This window comes from Cherax quadricarinatus, chromosome 32, assembly GCF_038502225.1.
Source record: "Cherax quadricarinatus isolate ZL_2023a chromosome 32, ASM3850222v1, whole genome shotgun sequence".
NCBI lineage: Eukaryota > Metazoa > Arthropoda > Malacostraca > Decapoda > Parastacidae > Cherax > Cherax quadricarinatus.
The window spans coordinates 6395743-6413858 of NC_091323.1; the positions used below are offsets into that span (position 1 = coordinate 6395743).

The window sequence follows — 18116 nt, forward strand, 5'->3', positions numbered from 1 at the left end:
ACCCACCTATTCCTTAACTCAGGACCTGGCAGTGTTACTCACTTGTTCTGAATCCAGGGCCTGGCAGTATCACCCACCTGTCTTTAATACAGGGCCTGGCAGTATCACCCACCTGTCTTTAATGCAGGGCCTGGCAGTGTCTCCCCACCTGTCCTTAACCCACGGCCCAGCAGTGTCACGCACCTGTTCTTAATTCATGGTCCAGTTGTGTTACCCACCTGTCCTTAGGCCAGGGTCCAGCAGTGTCACCCACTTATCCTTTAACCAAGGCCCTGCAGTGTCACTCATCCACCTGCCCTTAACCTAGGGCCAAGCAGTTCCATCCACCTGTCCTTAACCCAGGGCCTTGCAGTGTCACCCACCTGTCTTTAACCCAGGGCCTGGCAGAGTCAGTCACGTGTCTTTAACCCAGGGTCCAGCAGTGTCACTCATTCTTAACTCAGAACATGGCTGTGTCACTCTCCTGTCTTTAGCCCGGAGCCCGGCAACCACAAATAGGTGAGTACACACACACTCACACACACACACACACACACACACACACACACATAGCCAGCAGCTATGATTCGACCCCTGCAACCATAAATAAAAGAGCACACACACATATACACATGCACACACAAACAGCTCACACACATGCACAACAACACACACACATACGTACACACACACACACACACACACACGCAAGAAGAGCTCACTCGAGCAGAGCAAAGTTACTGGTAATGGGCGATTTCAACCACAGGGAGATCGACTGGGAAAACCTGGAGCCACATGGGGGTCCCGAAACATGGAGAGCCAAGATGATGGATGTGGTACTTGAAAACCTCATGCATCAACATGTCAGGGACACAACCAGAGAGAGAGGGGAGGATGAGCCAGCAAAACTGGATCTTGTGTTCACCCTGAGCAGTTCAGACATTGAGGATATCACTTACGAGAGGCCCCTTGGAGCTAGCGATCATGTGGTTCTGAGTTTTGACTATATAGTAGAGTTACAAGTGGAGAAGGTAACAGGAACTGAAGGGGACAGGCCAAACTATAAAAGGGGGGACTACACAGGTATGAGAAACTTCCTGCAGGAGGTTCAGTGGGACAGAGAAATGGTAGGAAAATCAGTAAACGAGATGATGGAATATGTGGCAACAAAGTGCAAGGAGGCAGAGGAAAGTTTTGTTCCCAAGGGAAACAGAAATAATAGGAAGACCAAAACGAGTCCTTGGTTTACCCGAAGGTGTAGGGAGGCAAAAACTAAGTGCAACAGAGAATGGAAAAGGTACAGGAGGCATAGGACCCAGGAAAACAAGGAGATTAGTAGAAGAGCCAGAAACGAGTATGCACAGATAAGGAGGGAGGCCCAGCGACAGTATGAAAACGACATAGCATCGAAAGTCAAATCTGACCCGAAACTGCTGTATAGCCACATTAGGAGGAAGACAACAGTCAAGGACCAGGTGATAAGGCTGAGGAAAGAAGGTGGAGAACTCACAAGAAACGATCAAGAGGTATGTGAGGAGCTCAACACGAGATTTAAGGAAGTATTTACAGTAGAGACAGGAAGGACTCTGGGGGGACAGACCAGATGGGGACACCAGCAAGGAATACACCAACAAGTGTTGGACGACATACATACAGATGAGGAGGAGGTGAAGAAACTGCTAAGGGACATCGATACCTCAAAGGCAATGGGACCGGACAACATCTCCCCGTGGGTCCTTAGAGAGGGAGCAGATATGTTGTGCGTGCCACTTACCACAATCTTCAACACATCCCTGGAAACTGGGCAACTACCTGAGGTATGGAAGACGGCAAATGTAGTTCCCATTTTTAAAAAAGGAGACAGAAAAGAGGCACTAAACTATAGACCTGTGTCATTGACGTGTATAGTATGCAAAATTGTGGAGAAGATTATCAGGAGGAGAGTGGTGGAGCACCTGGAACGGAACAGGAGTATAAATGCCAACCAGCACGGATTCACGGAAGGCAAATCCTGTGTCACAAACCTTCTGGAGTTTTATGATAAAATAACAGAAGTAAGACAAGAGAGAGAGGGGTGGGTTGATTGCATCTTCTTGGACTGCAAGAAGGCCTTTGACACAGTTCCTCACAAGAGATTAGTGCAGAAGCTAGAGCATCAGGCGCATATAACAGGAAGGGCACTGCAATGGATCAGAGAATACCTGACAGGGAGGCAACAACGAGTCATGGTACGTAATGATGTATCACAGTGGGCACCTGTGACGAGCGGGGTCCCACAGGGGTCGGTCCTAGGACCAGTGCTATTTTTGGTATATGTGAATGACATGACGGAAGGGTTAGACTCAGAAGTGTCCCTGTTTGCAGATGATGTGAAGTTAATGAGGAGAATTAAATCTGATGAGGACCAGGCAGGACTTCAAAGAGACCTGGACAGACTGGACACCTGGTCCAGCAAATGGCTTCTCGAATTTAATCCTGCCAAATGCAAAGTCATGAAGATAGGGGAAGGGCACAGAAGACCACAGACAGAGTATAGGCTAGGTGGCCAAAGACTGCAAACCTCACTCAAGGAGAAAGATCTTGGGGTGAGTATAACACCGAGCATGTCTCCGGAAGCACACATCAATCAGATAACTGCTGCAGCATATGGGCGCCTGGCAAACCTGAGAACAGCATTCTTCCGATACCTTAGTAAGGAATCATTCAAGACACTGTACACCGTGTATGTCAGGCCCATACTGGAGTATGCAGCACCTGTTTGGAACCCGCACTTGATAAAGCACGTCAAGAAACTAGAGAAAGTACAAAGGTTTGCGACAAGGTTAGTTCCAGAGCTAAGGGGAATGTCCTATGAAGAAAGATTAAGGGAAATCGGCCTGACGACACTGGAGGACAGGAGGGTCAGGGGAGACATGATAACGACATATAAAATACTGCGTGGAATAGACAAGGTGGACAAAGACAGGATGTTCCAGGGAGGGGACACAGAAACAAGAGGCCACAATTGGAAGTTGAAGACACAAATGAGTCAGAGAGATAGTAGGAAGTATTTCTTCAGTCATAGAGTTGTAAGGCAGTGGAATAGCCTAGAAAATGACGTAGTGGAGGCAGGAACCATACACAGTTTTAAGACGAGGTTTGATAAAGCTCATGGAGCGGGGAGAGAGAGGGCCTAGTAGCAACCGGTGAAGAGGCGGGGCCAGGAGCTAGGACTCGACCCCTGCAACCACAAATAGGTGAGTACAAATAGGTGAGTACACACACACACACACACACACACACACACACACACACACATACTTCAAAACCAGAGGAAGATGGGCCTAGAAAGGAAGAATGGATGAAGGAGCTATTGATAAGGTTCGGAACAAGAGTGGGAAAGCAAATCAGGCGAGCTTAACCCAAAAATGGAGGAAAAGATGGAGGCAGAGAAGAAGTGGGAGTGGTGAGCTGAAGCTGCAGTAGCCAAGATACAGTCCCTAAAAGAAGAAGTAAATATGCTGAAGCGAGAAACAGGGCCAATGACCAGAGGGGACATGGTATCTAAAGCTGGTACTCCAATATTAAACAAGGGGTCCAAAAGAAAGGAAGGAGACTAGACTTACACTGAGACCTTATCAGACCACCAGGCAAGGTCGTGGAATAAAAGAGGAAGCAAGCTGGGTGCAGAAACAGCACAAAGTGAGAGGGGTGTAGGTAGAAAAGGTGACATGCACCATGGCGAAGCACAACCAGGCCACCAGGAGTTACAGGAAATAAGAGGCAATGACTATGTATAAACAGGACTCAGAGATGCAGAGGGAAAAGCAATGAGATTAGGAGAGGGAGAGGTTAGTCTACATTCATCGGCTTCAGGAGAGCAAAGAGAGGACATACAATGGCAGAAAAAAAAAGCGATTGAAAATATCATCAAACAAACAAGAGAGGACATGACTAGGCTAATAAATTTTCAGAGAATAGGGGGGTAATCCAAGGGTAGAAATCGACCAGTAACACTGATCTTCAAGAGAGAAACGGTGCAGAACAGGCTCCTGCAGGAGAAACGATGGCTAAAGAAATCAATGACATATCGAATGGTGTTCCTAGATCACGACAGAATGAGAACAGAGTGACAGCAGATCAGAGGACACAAAAACGAAAGTTGAGGACAACCAGAATCAAGTGGAGCAACATGCACAAGCATTCACAGAACCACCCTTAGAACCACGCAATCAAATATACTACCTCAATACAAATAACACTCCACACCCACAGCCCCTACCCCAAACTACCGAGTAGAATCCCATAGCAACCTGCCGAGTCTCCCACTTTCCCAGCCCACACAAACCTTCCAGAATACAGTGTTGGAGAGGAAACTACAACGCTGATGGAATAACAAATAAGTGGGAGGAGTGGCATGAAAGAATCACAGAGGCATCACTAGACATCATAGAAACCAAGTTCACAGGAATGATAACAGATGCCATCTTTCCAACTGGATATCAGATCCTAAGGAAAGACAGAAGGAATAGAGGGGGTGGGGGAGTGGCACTACTTATCAAAAAACCAATGAGATTTTGAGGAGTTGGAGACAGGAGACAGAGGAGAAGTACGGGACTACATAATACGATCACCTCAAACTGGAGGCCCCAAGGTGGTGATTGCAGTGATGTATAACCCACCACTGAATAGCAAGAGGCCAAGAGAAGAATTTGAGGAGAGTAACAGATTTATGGTTGATACAATGGCTGAAGGGCCAGAAGGGCCTTTGTGGGCAGGGCAAAGCTACTGCTTGTGGGTGACTTCAATAACAAAGAAAATGATTGGGAAAACCTGGAGCCACATGGGGGCCCAGAAATGTGGAGGGCTAGGATGATGGAAGTGGTACTGGAAAAACATAATGCATCAACACGTTAGGGACACTACCAGAGAGAGGAGAGAATGAACCAGCAAGACTGGATCTAGTATTCACTTTAAGTAGTGCAGATATTGAGGACATCACATAGGAAAGGCCCCGTTGTGCTAGTGATCACATGGTTTTGAGCTTCGAATGCATAGTAGAGTTAGAAGTGGAGAGGGAGACAGGAAGGGCAGGATGAATGAAGCCAAAGTACAAGAGAGCGGACTATACAAGCATGATAAATTTCCTGTACGAGGTTGAGTGGAACAGAGAAAATTAGCAAATGAGATGATGGAATATGTGACAACAATATGCAAGGAAGCATAGGAGACGTTTGTACCCAAGGGCAACAGACGGCATAATGAGAGGGCCAGTATGATCCCTTGGTTTACTCAAAAATGAAGAGAGGCCAAAACCAAGTGCGCTAGAGAATGTATAGAGTATAGAAGGCAATAGACCCAGGAGAATAAGGAAAGTAGTCGAAGAGCCAGAAACGAATTCGCTCAGGTAAGGAGGGAAGCCCAACGACAATACGAAAATGACATAGCAGCGAAAGCCAAGTCCAGCCCGAAGCTGTCGTGCAGTCACATCAGGAAGAAAACAACAGTCAAGGACCAGGTAATCAGGCTAAGGAAGGAAGGAGGGAAGATCTCAAGAAATGGCCATGAGGTATGTGAGGAGCTCAACATATTATTTAAAGCATTCAAAGTGGAAACAGAAAGGACTCTAGAAAGACGGACATGATACATACAATGATACATACAACATAGATACATACAATGATACATACAACATAGAAAGACGGACATGATACATACAACCAAGGAGGAGGCGAAGAGGCTGCTAAGTGAACTAAATATCTGAAAGGCGATGGGGCTGGATAACATCTTTCCATGGGTCTTGAGAGAGGGAGCAGAGATGCTCTGTGTACCATTAAAACCAATCTTCAACACATCTATCGAAACAGGACGACTACCTGTGGTAGTCGCCCTGTTTTTAAGAAAATGAGACAGACAAGACATGCAACATTAAACTACAGACCAGTGTCACACTGACATGTATTGTATGCAGAATCACGGAGAAGATTATCAGGAGAAGAGTGGTGGACCACCTAGAAAGGAATGATCTTATAAACGACAACTAGTGCGGATTTAGAGATGGGAAATCTTATTTCACTAACCTACTAAAGTTCTATGACAGGGTGACAGCAGTAAGACAAGAGAAAGAGAGCAGAGTGGGTAGATTACGTTTCCTTGGACTGTAAGAAGCCTTTTGACACAGTTCCACACATGAGATTAGTGCACAAGCTGGAAGACCAGGCAAGAATAACAGGGAAGGCACTACAATGGATCAGAGAATACCTGACGGGAAGGCATCAACGAGTCATGGTACGTGATGAGGTGTCAGAGTGGGCGTCTATGACTTGCGGGGTTACACAAGGGTCAGTACTAGGACCAGTACTGTCTCTGGTATATGTGAACGACATGGTGTCCCTGTTTGCAGATGATGTGAAGTTTATGAGAATTCAGTCGGATGAGGACAAGTCAAGACTACAGAGGTATCTGGACAAGCTGCAGGCCTGGTCCAACAATTGGCTCCTGGAGTTCAACCCCACCAAGTGAAAAGTCATGAAGATCTGGGAAGAGCAAAGAAGCCCACAGAGAGAGTACAGTCTAGGCCAAAGACTACTAACCTCACTCAAGGGAAAGGTTCTTGGAGTGTGTATAATACCGAGCACATCTCCTGAAGCGCATATCAACCAAATAACTGCTGCAGCAAATGGGCGACTAACGAACCTAAGATTAGCATTCCGGCATCTCAGTAAGGAAACGTTTCGGACTCATCTGATAGCTCAGATGAGTCGCGGAGATGTTAGGAAGTATTTCTTCAGTCAGAGAACTGTCAGGAAGTGGAATAGTCTGAAGAGTGAGGTAGTGAGGCAGGTTCCATACATAGCTGGTGACACTGAAGGACAGGAGGGATAGAAGGTACATGATTACGACATATAAAATACTGAGAGGAACTGACAAGGTAAAAAGAATGTTTTAGAAATAGAACACAGAAACAAGTGTACACAATTTGAAGTTAAAAATTCAGATGAGTGATAGGATGCTAGGAAGTGGAACAATCATGAGAGCGAACTAGTGGATGCAGGATCCATACATTGCTTTAAGAACAGGTATGATAAGGCTCTTGAAGCCTGGAAAAAGTGGAGCTAGTAGCGACTAGCAAAGAGGCGGGGCCAGGAGCTATAAATCGATCCTTGCAAGCACATATGAGTGAGTACATACACAAAAGACACTGTACTAACCTTGCTAGCTTATTGGCACTCTGGTTGAGGTTATGGTAGGTGGTCCAGGAGTGGTGAGTGGCAGCATCCTTGACGGCTGGTGATGCTGGGTGACCCATCACCACACACTCAAACACACGAGGCAGCACCAGCACTTCCTCTGGAAGCTGACAGCTCTCTCCCCTCACACTCATCCTCCTCCTCTGCAATACGTCATGAAAATGAAAAAAAAAAACTGGATATATTTCGGTATTAAAGGTAGAATTACCGACAAAATGTTAGGTAAATAGACAGAGATGCAACTCTTGTGGCATTTTATTGTGTCAACGTTTGCCTCTCTAGGAGTGAATTCCATAACCCAAGTCCCCAGTAGCTTAATGCATGTGACTGGAATAATACAGATGGAAATCAGAAGAAACATTCACAAGTCAGTATTGAGAAACTAATATCCAAATTCTTTCCTTTAAAAATGAACACTAGGGACTCATACCGTCCGAATCCAATTCAGGTGTTTCAGAGGGACCAAAGGGACCGAAAATACACAAGCACATTAAGCTTGAAGCAGCTCAGATGTTGCATTATCAAGTAATTATCATGGAAGGTTTAAAGCTAATCAGATGCAACAATCAGAAATTGTCACATCAGAAGTATTCAATTTTTTCAAAGAAGAGAAAGTAAGTTTTACGTAAGACTAACATACATAACATACAAATGTTTAAGAAAGTTGCTGAGGGAACACAGATGTTTTAGGCACGTAAAAAGAACGTTAAGTTTATTTAACATAGGATAACCAAATAAAGTCAAACACTGACTTATTTCTGATCAGAAGAGATTTTAATGAGAAGAAAGAGCTAAACCCGTGAGGGCCATATAACACCTGTCATAGGGGAGACATTCAGATTCAATCCAACCAAGGTAAAGATATGTCCACTTCCTTGGATCAAGAGCCCCTCATCAACACCAAGAGAAAACAATGGAGTAAGTAAAACATTGCTATGGGTGAAACATCACCTCTACGGTCAGGACCAGTCAACAACACGACGCTGTCCCCATAAATAGGATTGATGAGGTTTTGGACGGATAACGCCAGTGATTAAAACTTTGTTATCCTGCCAGGATGGGAATGAGCTGGAAGTGTGTTAGGTGAAGCTGGACTGTGAAGTAAGGGGATAAGGGGTGAAGGGGGTTTGTGAAGTAAGGGGGTAAATAAGAGGTAAAGGGGATTTGTGAAGTAAGATAACAAAATCTACTAGCCATCAGTGGTGACTAGTAAAGTAGGTACTAGGACATTGCTAGGTGACTCATAGCGAGCAGTGTACTAGGACATTGCTAGGTGACTCATAGCGAGCAGTGTACTAGGACATTGCTAGGTGACTCATAGCGAGCAGTGTACTAGGACATTGCTAGGTGACTCATAGCAAGCAGTGTACTAGGACATTGCTAGGTGACTCATAGCGAGCAGTGTACTAGGACATTGCTAGGTGACTCATAGCGAGCAGTGTACTAGGACATTGCTAGGTGACTCATAGCGAGCAGTGTACTAGGACATTGCTAGGTGACTCATAGCGAGCAGTGTACTAGGACATTGCTAGGTGACTCATAGCGAGCAGTGTACTAGGACATTGCTAGGTGACTCATAGCGAGCAGTGTACTAGGACATTGCTAGGTGACTCATAGCGAGCAGTGTACTATGACATTGCTAGGTGACTCATAGTGAGCAGTGTACTAGGACATTGCTAGGTGACTCATAGCGAGCAGTGTACTAGGACATTGCTAGGTGACTCATAGCGAGCAGTGTCTTCTGTTTTTTTTTTGTTTTTTTTTTTTTAAGGAAGAAAATTTACCTTCGTCCTGCAATTCTCTGAAGAAGGCAGTCAGTCATGGGGAATTAAGAAGGCAAATGTAGTGGTAGTATCCTGGACAGTGAGAGCCCAACAGTTGCCATCCTACCAGAAACGTAAATGTCACTATTGCTACAAGGTATGGCAACACCGCATACCCAAACAAAAACAGTGGCGCACAGCTCTTATAGTGGCGCTACTAAGTGGCGATATCCAAACTAATCCAGGACCTCAAACTATGGTACAGGTGCAAAACAGACAGATACGTGACGGTGATAATGACGGGCTAGTTATTAGGTACGAAAGAAGAACAGTAAATATACCTTATGTACAATGTGTAAGGAAGGGGGGGGCGCATAATGGATGTGTGTACGATTATGATAATACCAGATTTCTTTTTGTTTGCAACAAATGCACTTTGACACAGTTACCCTTTAGAAGTGATAACATTATTTTACCTAATTTTAACGCAAATGACCTATTGCTATATATTGATGATTATGATTGTTTATGAAAACAGACCTTCACTTTATTCATGTGAACGCAAGATCACTTTTTCCATAATTGGCAGAGATTAGGATTCTAGCTAACAGAACTAGGGCGGCAGTTATATCCATCTCTGAATCCTGGTTGGATGATACGGTGACTGACGGTGAGAATAAATGGTATCAAATACCGACACAGTGGAAATATAAACACATATGTAGTATAATGTGATCCTTTATTGACAACGTTTCACCCACACAGTGGGCTTTTTCAAGTCACACACGGATCTACCTGGGGTGGAAGGTACGGGAGTATTTATAGTCATGTTCAGAATGTTGATGTCAGGTGGAGAATGCTGCATCTGATGATCTACCGGGTGGAGTTATAGAGTCTTGGGTTATAGAGTCTTGATGGTCGTGGTTGTGGAGGTAGATACTTGGAATGATGTATTGGAAAAGATGTTGGAAACATCTTTGGCAATGGAGTTGGTGGGAAGGACTATGTATCTCTTCTCGGCAGTGTCTTCTCTGGGTGTGTTGAAGATATTTAATGCCCGCCAGAGAAGACACTGCCGAGAAGAGATACATAGTCCTCCCCACCAACTCCATTGCCAAACATGTTTCCAACATCTTTTCCAATACATCATTCCAAGTATCTACCTCCACAACCACGACCATCAAGGACATCACCAGTAGTAGACAGGACAAGCCTCCATCCTCTGCAGGGGTATACATAATCCCTTGTAATGACTGCAACAAATTATATGTGGGCGAAACATCAAGAGACCTCCAAACACGTATTTCAGAACACCAATATGCAAGCAGGACTGACGATACAAGGAATGCCTGTGTACAACATCGCAATTCACACAACCATTTAATTAACTACAGAAACTCAAGACTTATCGCCACAGAAGACAACACTCAATACCGAAGAATCCTGGAATCATCGCTTATCTCTATAACCAACAATTTCAACCAGAACAACGGCTTCTATAACATAGCTGAACCACTCGCCAAGAAATTTCTTCATCGCTATCCCACATAAGAACATAGAACACTGCAGAAGGTCTATTCACAACTTGTCCAATACCCCTGCCAAGCTACCCAAGACTCTATAACTCCACCCGGTAGATCATCAGATGCAGCATTCTCCACCTGACCTCAACATTCTGAACATGACTATAAATACTCCCGTACCTTCCACCCAAGGTGTGACTGTGTGTAACTTGAAAAAGCCCACTGTGTGGGTGAAACGTTGTCAATAAAGGATCACATTATACTACATATGTGTTTATATTTCCACTGACGGTGAGGTCAAAATAGAAGGTTACAATATAAAACGCTTAGATATGAACAGAAAAAGGTGGTGGGGTTTGTACCTACACAAGAAATGACAGCTTTCAACCCAAGACCTGATTTAAATGACAAACTGGAGATTCTATGGTCTAAAGTGTTGCTTCACATAACCAAACCCATCTTAGTAGGAACTAGTTACCGCCCTTCCACTCACGACCAGTTCTCAGAAGACTTTTGAAGAGTCTTGTCCGGACTGGATAACAATTGCAGACGCCAATATCTGTTTTCAACAGCAAAATAACTGGCTATGTAAAAGGTATAAGTAAATTCTAGATTTAAATAGTTACACTCAACTAATTAATACACCAACCCGGATCACACAGTTCTCAGCCACCCGAACGAACGAACGAAAGTTCAGGTAAGATCCCAAATGGGATGAGCGGGGAAGACGGGACAGACGAAGAATAGTGCTGGAGAGGAGTGATTTTAGTTGTAGAAATAGAGCCAGGGCTTAACCCAGCAGCTAAGTCGATCGTGGGACAGACATTGAGAACACACATAGCAGGCTCTTCTGTTGGGACTCCGGTGGATGAGTGGGGAAGTGTGGACAGACGAAGAATAGTCGGTGAGAGGAAGGTCTTGAGTTGTAGATGAAAGAGCCAGGGCTAAACCCAGCTGCGTGGCACTGCGAGGCAGTGTAGAGAGGGCATGTTGAGGACATAGAGGAGAGAGCAGACTGCAGACAGTGCTCGCTGGCTGATATGCTTCAGGCTCAGGTGAAGAGCTGGTTTGGACGTCAGGTGTCGGGAGGCTTACGTTGTATGTTGCGGAAGTGTGTTGTGTGTTGGCTACACTTCGCTGGTGATGGAGCCACTCTTGAGTCTTTTGAAGTCTCTCTTGGACATGTGGAATAGTTGCATTCTGAGGTTTGAGCAGTCCAGATTCGTCACGAGGTAAGATAGTGCGTTTTCAAAAGGAATTTGGTGAGGTTTGGTGCAGGTGTACTTAACAGCTCCCTCTTTCATTAACTGGGGCATATCAGCTGCGCTCATTTCGGTTGGGAGGTTGGGGGTGGTGTAGAAGGTTAGAGACCCGTTAAAGGCTTGGCTTAGGTAACGGTTGCCTGTGGTTTCTTCTTCGGTTACTTCTTCGACTACTACTTCGTCGTCGTCAGTGGGTTGTTCATAATGTTCTGTTTCTATTTCGTCTTCGTCACACATTTCAACTAGTCATCGTTAGACACAGTCGCTCCTCACCTCAAGAAGTGTTCCTTCGATCCCCGTCGGGGAGGGGAACCTATAATCATCGTACCAGCGCCTACCTTACTCCTTCATGATGCTTGCAAACCGTGTAAGGATCAAAACCAACAGTGGAGTAATAAATGACTCTACTAAACTTGTCATCCACTCGACGAAAGACTCATTCATCTGTACTGACGATTATGAAGCCTCAAAGCTGATGGCCGACACCTCTATGAAAACCCTCAGAGACCGACAGTTCACCATCTCCCCTTCACCTTTTTTGCTGGCGAAACGTTCCGTTTTCGTCAAACGGCTGGACAAACTCGTCACTTCTTTATCGACTGAGGATCTCAAGACCTCGATCGAGGAACAAAATACCTGGGCGTCGATTGAACGTATCACCAAAATCCCCAATGCCTCTACAATGATCAAGCTAACCTTCTCCAACATCGAGATGGCTACTAGAGCACTGTCTGACGGCCTAGCTATCTCCTACTATCATATCCATCCAAGTCACAAAGAACCCGAACGTTTCGCCCACATCTCGCCATGCTGGACCTGCTACTCCTATCACCACTCAACGCCTGACTGTCCTCTGAAAGGGAAGAAGTACTGCACAAACTGCGGTAAAGATGGCCATGACTTCAAGGAATGTTCTACTACCACTACCTCTCCTACCTGCCTCAACTGCAAGGGTACTCGCCACACCCTTGCAGCAAAATGCCCTCTATGTAAAGAAGTCCTGTCTAAGAAAATCATTGAAGAAACCAAGAAGAACAACCCTAAATCGCCAACATACGCCGCCATCGCAAAAATTCAATCAGATACCATCGAACTCCTTCAAGCTACACAACAATCGACGCTGCTCCATCCAAGGTGCTATACTGTATGATGTATGCACACCTTACTAATGCTGCAAACCCTGGCTCATTCAACACAACAATCAATGAACTGTTTCGCCTTAACAACATGCCAAACTTCAACTTTCCAGACTCGCCACCATCACAAGACCTCCTCAAGCTAATTCCAGACATTGTTAACTTCACCTCAACCCCTGGTCCTACTCGTATCTCTGACCAAGACTCTATTCCAGAACCAACGCCACCGTCTACTGCCACCTTTCTCCACCCACCACCAGCCCAACAAACCACAACCGACCAACACTCCCTGCCTCCTCAGCCACCCTAAATTACTACATACTTTGTAACCGCTCTGAGATCATTAGTCAGTCAGGCGTCACCACAAGTCTTAGTGATCATTTCATCATTCACTGCGCCAGAAAAATCACTAGGGAACGAATAGGCCTACACAGGACAGTAAAAATGAGGTGAAATAAAGATACCTAACTGTTGCATATGTGTCTTACCTAACAAAAATGAGGTCAACTAGAAACTACAGTAAACACTGGTATATAGCCTACACAGCTGTGATTGGACAGTAATAACAAGTTGCACAGACGCAAATGATGCCTGGGAAAAATTCAGAACATTGTTCACTGTCATCCTTGATAATATTGCACCAGGATTAAACGGAGAACCGAACTCGGAGGGGCTACTGAGATATTAGATAATATGAAATTCAGAGACCAGTTGCTAAAAAAGATTTAAGGCAGACAGACAGGATATTGCAGCACTAAATGAATTCCAAAGGGTGAGGAACAGAGTGCAGAGGATTATAAATAGAGCAAAGACAAGGCACTATTGATCAAAAATCGAAGAGTACAAGAATAACCCTAGAAAGCTCTGGCAACAACTAAAGCAGTTGGGGTATAGCCATAAATCAGTAGACAGATCTAACATAGTATTAAATATCGATAACGAGGTATGCCACGAAGCAACTAAAGTGGCAAATTGACCCATGCATGTCAGGAGAACTGATAGGCAACAGTGTAGTAAGGAAAGCGGATGCCAGACTGAAATTCCTCAACAGACAAGCACAGTGTCTACCTACTGAGTCTCACAGGACCCTATGTCTAGCCCTTATACACTGTCATATGGACTACGTTTGCTCTTCATGGTACTCTGCCCTGATAAAAAAAAATGAAAGGTAGACTGCAGATCACCCAGAAAAAACATTGAGATTTATCCTGGACCTGGGACCAAGAGAACATGTAGGCCAGGATGAATTACAACAGTTGAATATGCTGGATATTGAAGACAGATTAAAACAACTGAAGTTAAATCATCTATATAAAATTGCTCACAAACAGTGTCCAGAATATCTTGCTGCCGAGTTTGTCAAGGCTGCAAACCAAAGCAACTTTGTTGTAGCCACAGTCAGTGGCCAGGCTTCAAACACATTTTATTGTACAGCAATAAAGGAGTGGAACAGACTGCCTGCACATGTCAAAGCCAGTCATAGCATGAACCAGTTCAAGAAGAGTACCAACAGGTGACTAATGACTGTAGCGACAGAAGAGGAGGAGAATCATTTTAGAATTTTTAGCTAACGCCCAAGTAAATATATATAACTCATTTAACCTTATTCGTAGTATATCTCCTTTATAGAATAATAATAATATATTATCTTCTTTATAACATAATAATACGGTATTAAAATGACCCCAGTGGAAATAAGTCACTGACATTTTTGGGTTATCCCAGGTTGCCTGCACATATGCTGCTATGTATGATAATCTATGTAACTGTATTTGTGTATACCTGAATAAACTTACTTAAGTAACTCAGAGGAGACTGTCTCCATCTCCCACACAGAGCGAATTTTGTGAATGACCTTGTGGGAGGGACGCAACGCAGGTATATGATAACCTTGTGAGGGACGCAATGCAGATATATAGTAACCTTGTGAGGGACGCAATGCAGGTATATAATAACCTTGTGGGAGGGACGCAACGCACGTAAATAATGACCTTGTGGAAGGGACACCATGAAGGTAAATAATGATCTTGAGGGAGGGACGCCATGCAGGTAAATAATGATCTTCTGGGAGGGGCGCCACGCACGTAAATAATGACCTTGTGGAAGGGACGCCAAGCACGTAAATAATGACCATGAGGGAAGGACGCCACACACGTAAATAATGACTTTGTTGGAGGGACGCAACCTTGTGGGAGGGATGCCACACGCGTAAATAATGACCTTGTGGGAGAGACGCCACGCAGGTAAATAATGACCTTGTGGAAGGGACGCCAAGCAGATTTAGGGAAGTTTTTACAGTAGTGACAGGAAGGGCTCTGGGAAGACAGCACAGAGGGGAACATCAACTTCAAAGGCGATGGGACTGGACAACATCTCCCCGTGGGTCCTTACAGAAGGAGCAGAGACGCTGTGCGTGCCCCTAACCACAATCTTCAATACATCCCTTGAAACTGGGCAACTACCTGAGATATAGAAGACATCAAATGTAGTCCCCATTTTTAAGAAAGGAGACAGAAAAGAGGCACTAATCTACAGACCAGTGTCTCTGACATGTATAGTATGCAAAGTCATGGAGAAGATTATCAGGAGGAGAATGGTGGAGCACCTGGAACAGAACAAGATTATAAATGACAACCAACATGGATTCATGGAAGGTAAATCCTGTGTCACAAATCTTCAGGAGTTTAATGATTAGGTAACAGAAGTAAGACACGAGAGAGAAGGGTGGGTGGATTGCATTTTCCTGGACTGCAGGAAGGCCTTCGACACAGTTCCTCACAAGAGATTAGTGCAGAAGCTGGAGGATCAGGCGCACATAACAGGGAGGGCACTGCAGTGGATCAGAGAATGCCTGACAGGGAGGCAACGAGTCATGGTACGTGAAGAGGTATCACAGTGGGCGCCTGTAACAAGCGGGATCCCAATGGGGTCACTTCTAGTACCAGTGCTATTTTTGATATATGTGAATGACATGATGGAAGGGATATAGACTCTGAAGTGTCCCTATTCGCAGATGATGTGAAATTTATGAGAAGAATTAAATCGGATGAAGATCAGGCAGGACTACAAAGAGACCTTCACAGACTGGACACGTGGTCCAGAAACTGGCTTCTAGAATTCAACCCTGCCAAATGCAAAGTCATGAAGACTGGGGAAGGGCAAAGAAGATCGCAGACAGAGTATAGGCTAGGTGGACAAAGACTACAAACCTCACCCAAAGAGAAAGATCTTGGGGTGACCATAACACCGAATACATCTCCGAAGGCACACATGAACCAGATAACTGCTGCAGCATATGAGCGCCTGGCAAACCAGAGAATAGCATTCCGATACCTTAATAAGGAATCAATCAAGACACTGTACACTGTGTATGTTAGGCCCATACTGGAGTATGCAGCACCAGTTTGGAACCCACACCTGGTCAAGCACATAAAGAGGTTAGAGAAAGTACAAAGGTTTACAACAAGGCTAGTTCCATAGCTCAGGGGAATGTTCTACGATGAAAGGTTGAGGGAAATTGGACTGACGACACTAGAGGACAGAAGGGTCAGGGCAAACACGATAACGACATACAAGATGCTGCGGGGAATAGATAAGGTGGACAGAGACAGGATGTTCTAGAGAGGGTACACATAAACAAGGGGTCGCAATTGGAAGCTGAAGACTCAGACGAGTCACAGAGTCATAGAGTCGTCAGGAAGTGGAATATCTTAGCAAGTGACGTGGTGGAGGCAGGAACCATACATAGCTTTAAGACGAGGTATAACAAAGCTCAGGAAGAAGAGAGAGAGAGAACCTAGTAGTGATCAGTGAAGAGGCAGGGCCAGGAGCTGAGTCTCGACCCCTGCAACCACAATTAGGTGAGTACAATTAGGTGAGTGCACACACACACACACACACACACACACACACACATATACAATATGAGGAGTGGCACGAAAGAATCAATGAGAAATCCCCAGACATCATAGCAGTCACAGAAACGAAACTCACTGAGACAATAACAGATGCAATCTTTCCACAAGGATATCAGATCCTGAGAAAAGATATAAGGAGTAGAGGGGGAGGAGGGATTGCACTGCTCATAAAAAACCGATGGGGATTTGAGGAAATGGAAGGCACGGACAAGACTGGAGAAAGCGACTGCATAGTAGGTGGGGTTCAGTTTGGGGAACATAAAGAAATCATTGGAGTGATGTACAACCCACCATAGAACTGCTGGAGGCCAAGAAAGGAGTACGAAGATAACAACAGAGCAATGGTGGACACACTGGCTGAGGTACCAGGAAGAGCTCACTTGAGCAGAGCAAAGTTACTGGTTATGGGCGATTTCAACCACAAGGAGATCGATTGGGAAAACGTGGAGCCATATGGAGGTCCCAAAACACAGAGAGCCAAGATGATGGATGTGGTACTGGCAAACCTCATGCATCAACATGAGGGGAGGATGAACCAGCAAGACTGTACCTTGTGTTCACCCTGAGCAGTTCAGACACTGAGGGCATCACATACGAGAGGCCCCTTGGAGCCAGTGATCACCTGGTTCTGAATTTTGAATATAAATAGTAGAGTTACAAGTGGAGAGGGTAACAGGGCTTGAATGGGAAAAGCAAAACTATAAAAGGGTGGACTACACAGCTATGAGGAACTTCCTGCAGGAGGTTCAGTGGGACAGAGAACTGGTATGAAAGTCAGTAAATGAGATGATGGAATATGTGACAACAAAATGCAGGGAGGCAGAGAAAAGGTTTGTTCCCAAGGGCAATAGAAATAATGGGAAGACCAAAGCGAGTCCTTGGTTTACCAGAAGGTGTAGGGAGGCAAAAACTAAGTGCACCAGAGAATGGAAAAGGTACAGGAGGCAAAGGATCCAGGAAAATTAAGAGATTAGTCGAAGACCCAGAAACGAGTGTGCATAGGTAAGGAGGGAGGTCCAGCGACAGTACGAAAACGACATAGCATCGAAAGTCAAGTCTGACCCGAAACTGCTGTATAGCCACATCAGGCTGAGGAAAGAAGGTGAGGAACTCACAAGAAATGATCAAGAGGTATGTGAGGAGCTCAACATGAGATTTAAGGGAGTATTTGCAGTGGAGACAGGAAGAGCTCTGGGAAGACAGAACAGAGGGGTACACCAGCAATGAATATACTAACAAGTGTTGGATGATATACATACAACTGAGGAGGAGGTGAAGAAGCTGCTAAGGGACATTGATACCTCAAA

The 18116-nt window shown here is 44.9% G+C and overlaps 1 protein-coding gene across 6 annotated transcripts in view; it reads right to left on the reverse strand.

The window, feature by feature from the left end:
• Nucleotides 1-18116, reverse strand: part of LOC128690171 (beta-alanyl-bioamine nonribosomal peptide synthetase ebony) — a 414773-nt gene that overhangs the window by 235896 nt on the left and 160761 nt on the right. For all 6 annotated transcript variants that reach the window (XR_011392677.1, XR_011392675.1, XR_011392676.1 and 3 more), the window contains exon 2: nt 7170-7351. Coding sequence is in view for 3 of the 6 variants with exons in the window: in XM_070090435.1 (XP_069946536.1) it covers nt 7170-7342 (173 nt within the window). In the remaining 3 variants the exon portion in view is untranslated. The remainder of the gene's footprint in view (nt 1-7169; nt 7352-18116) is intronic.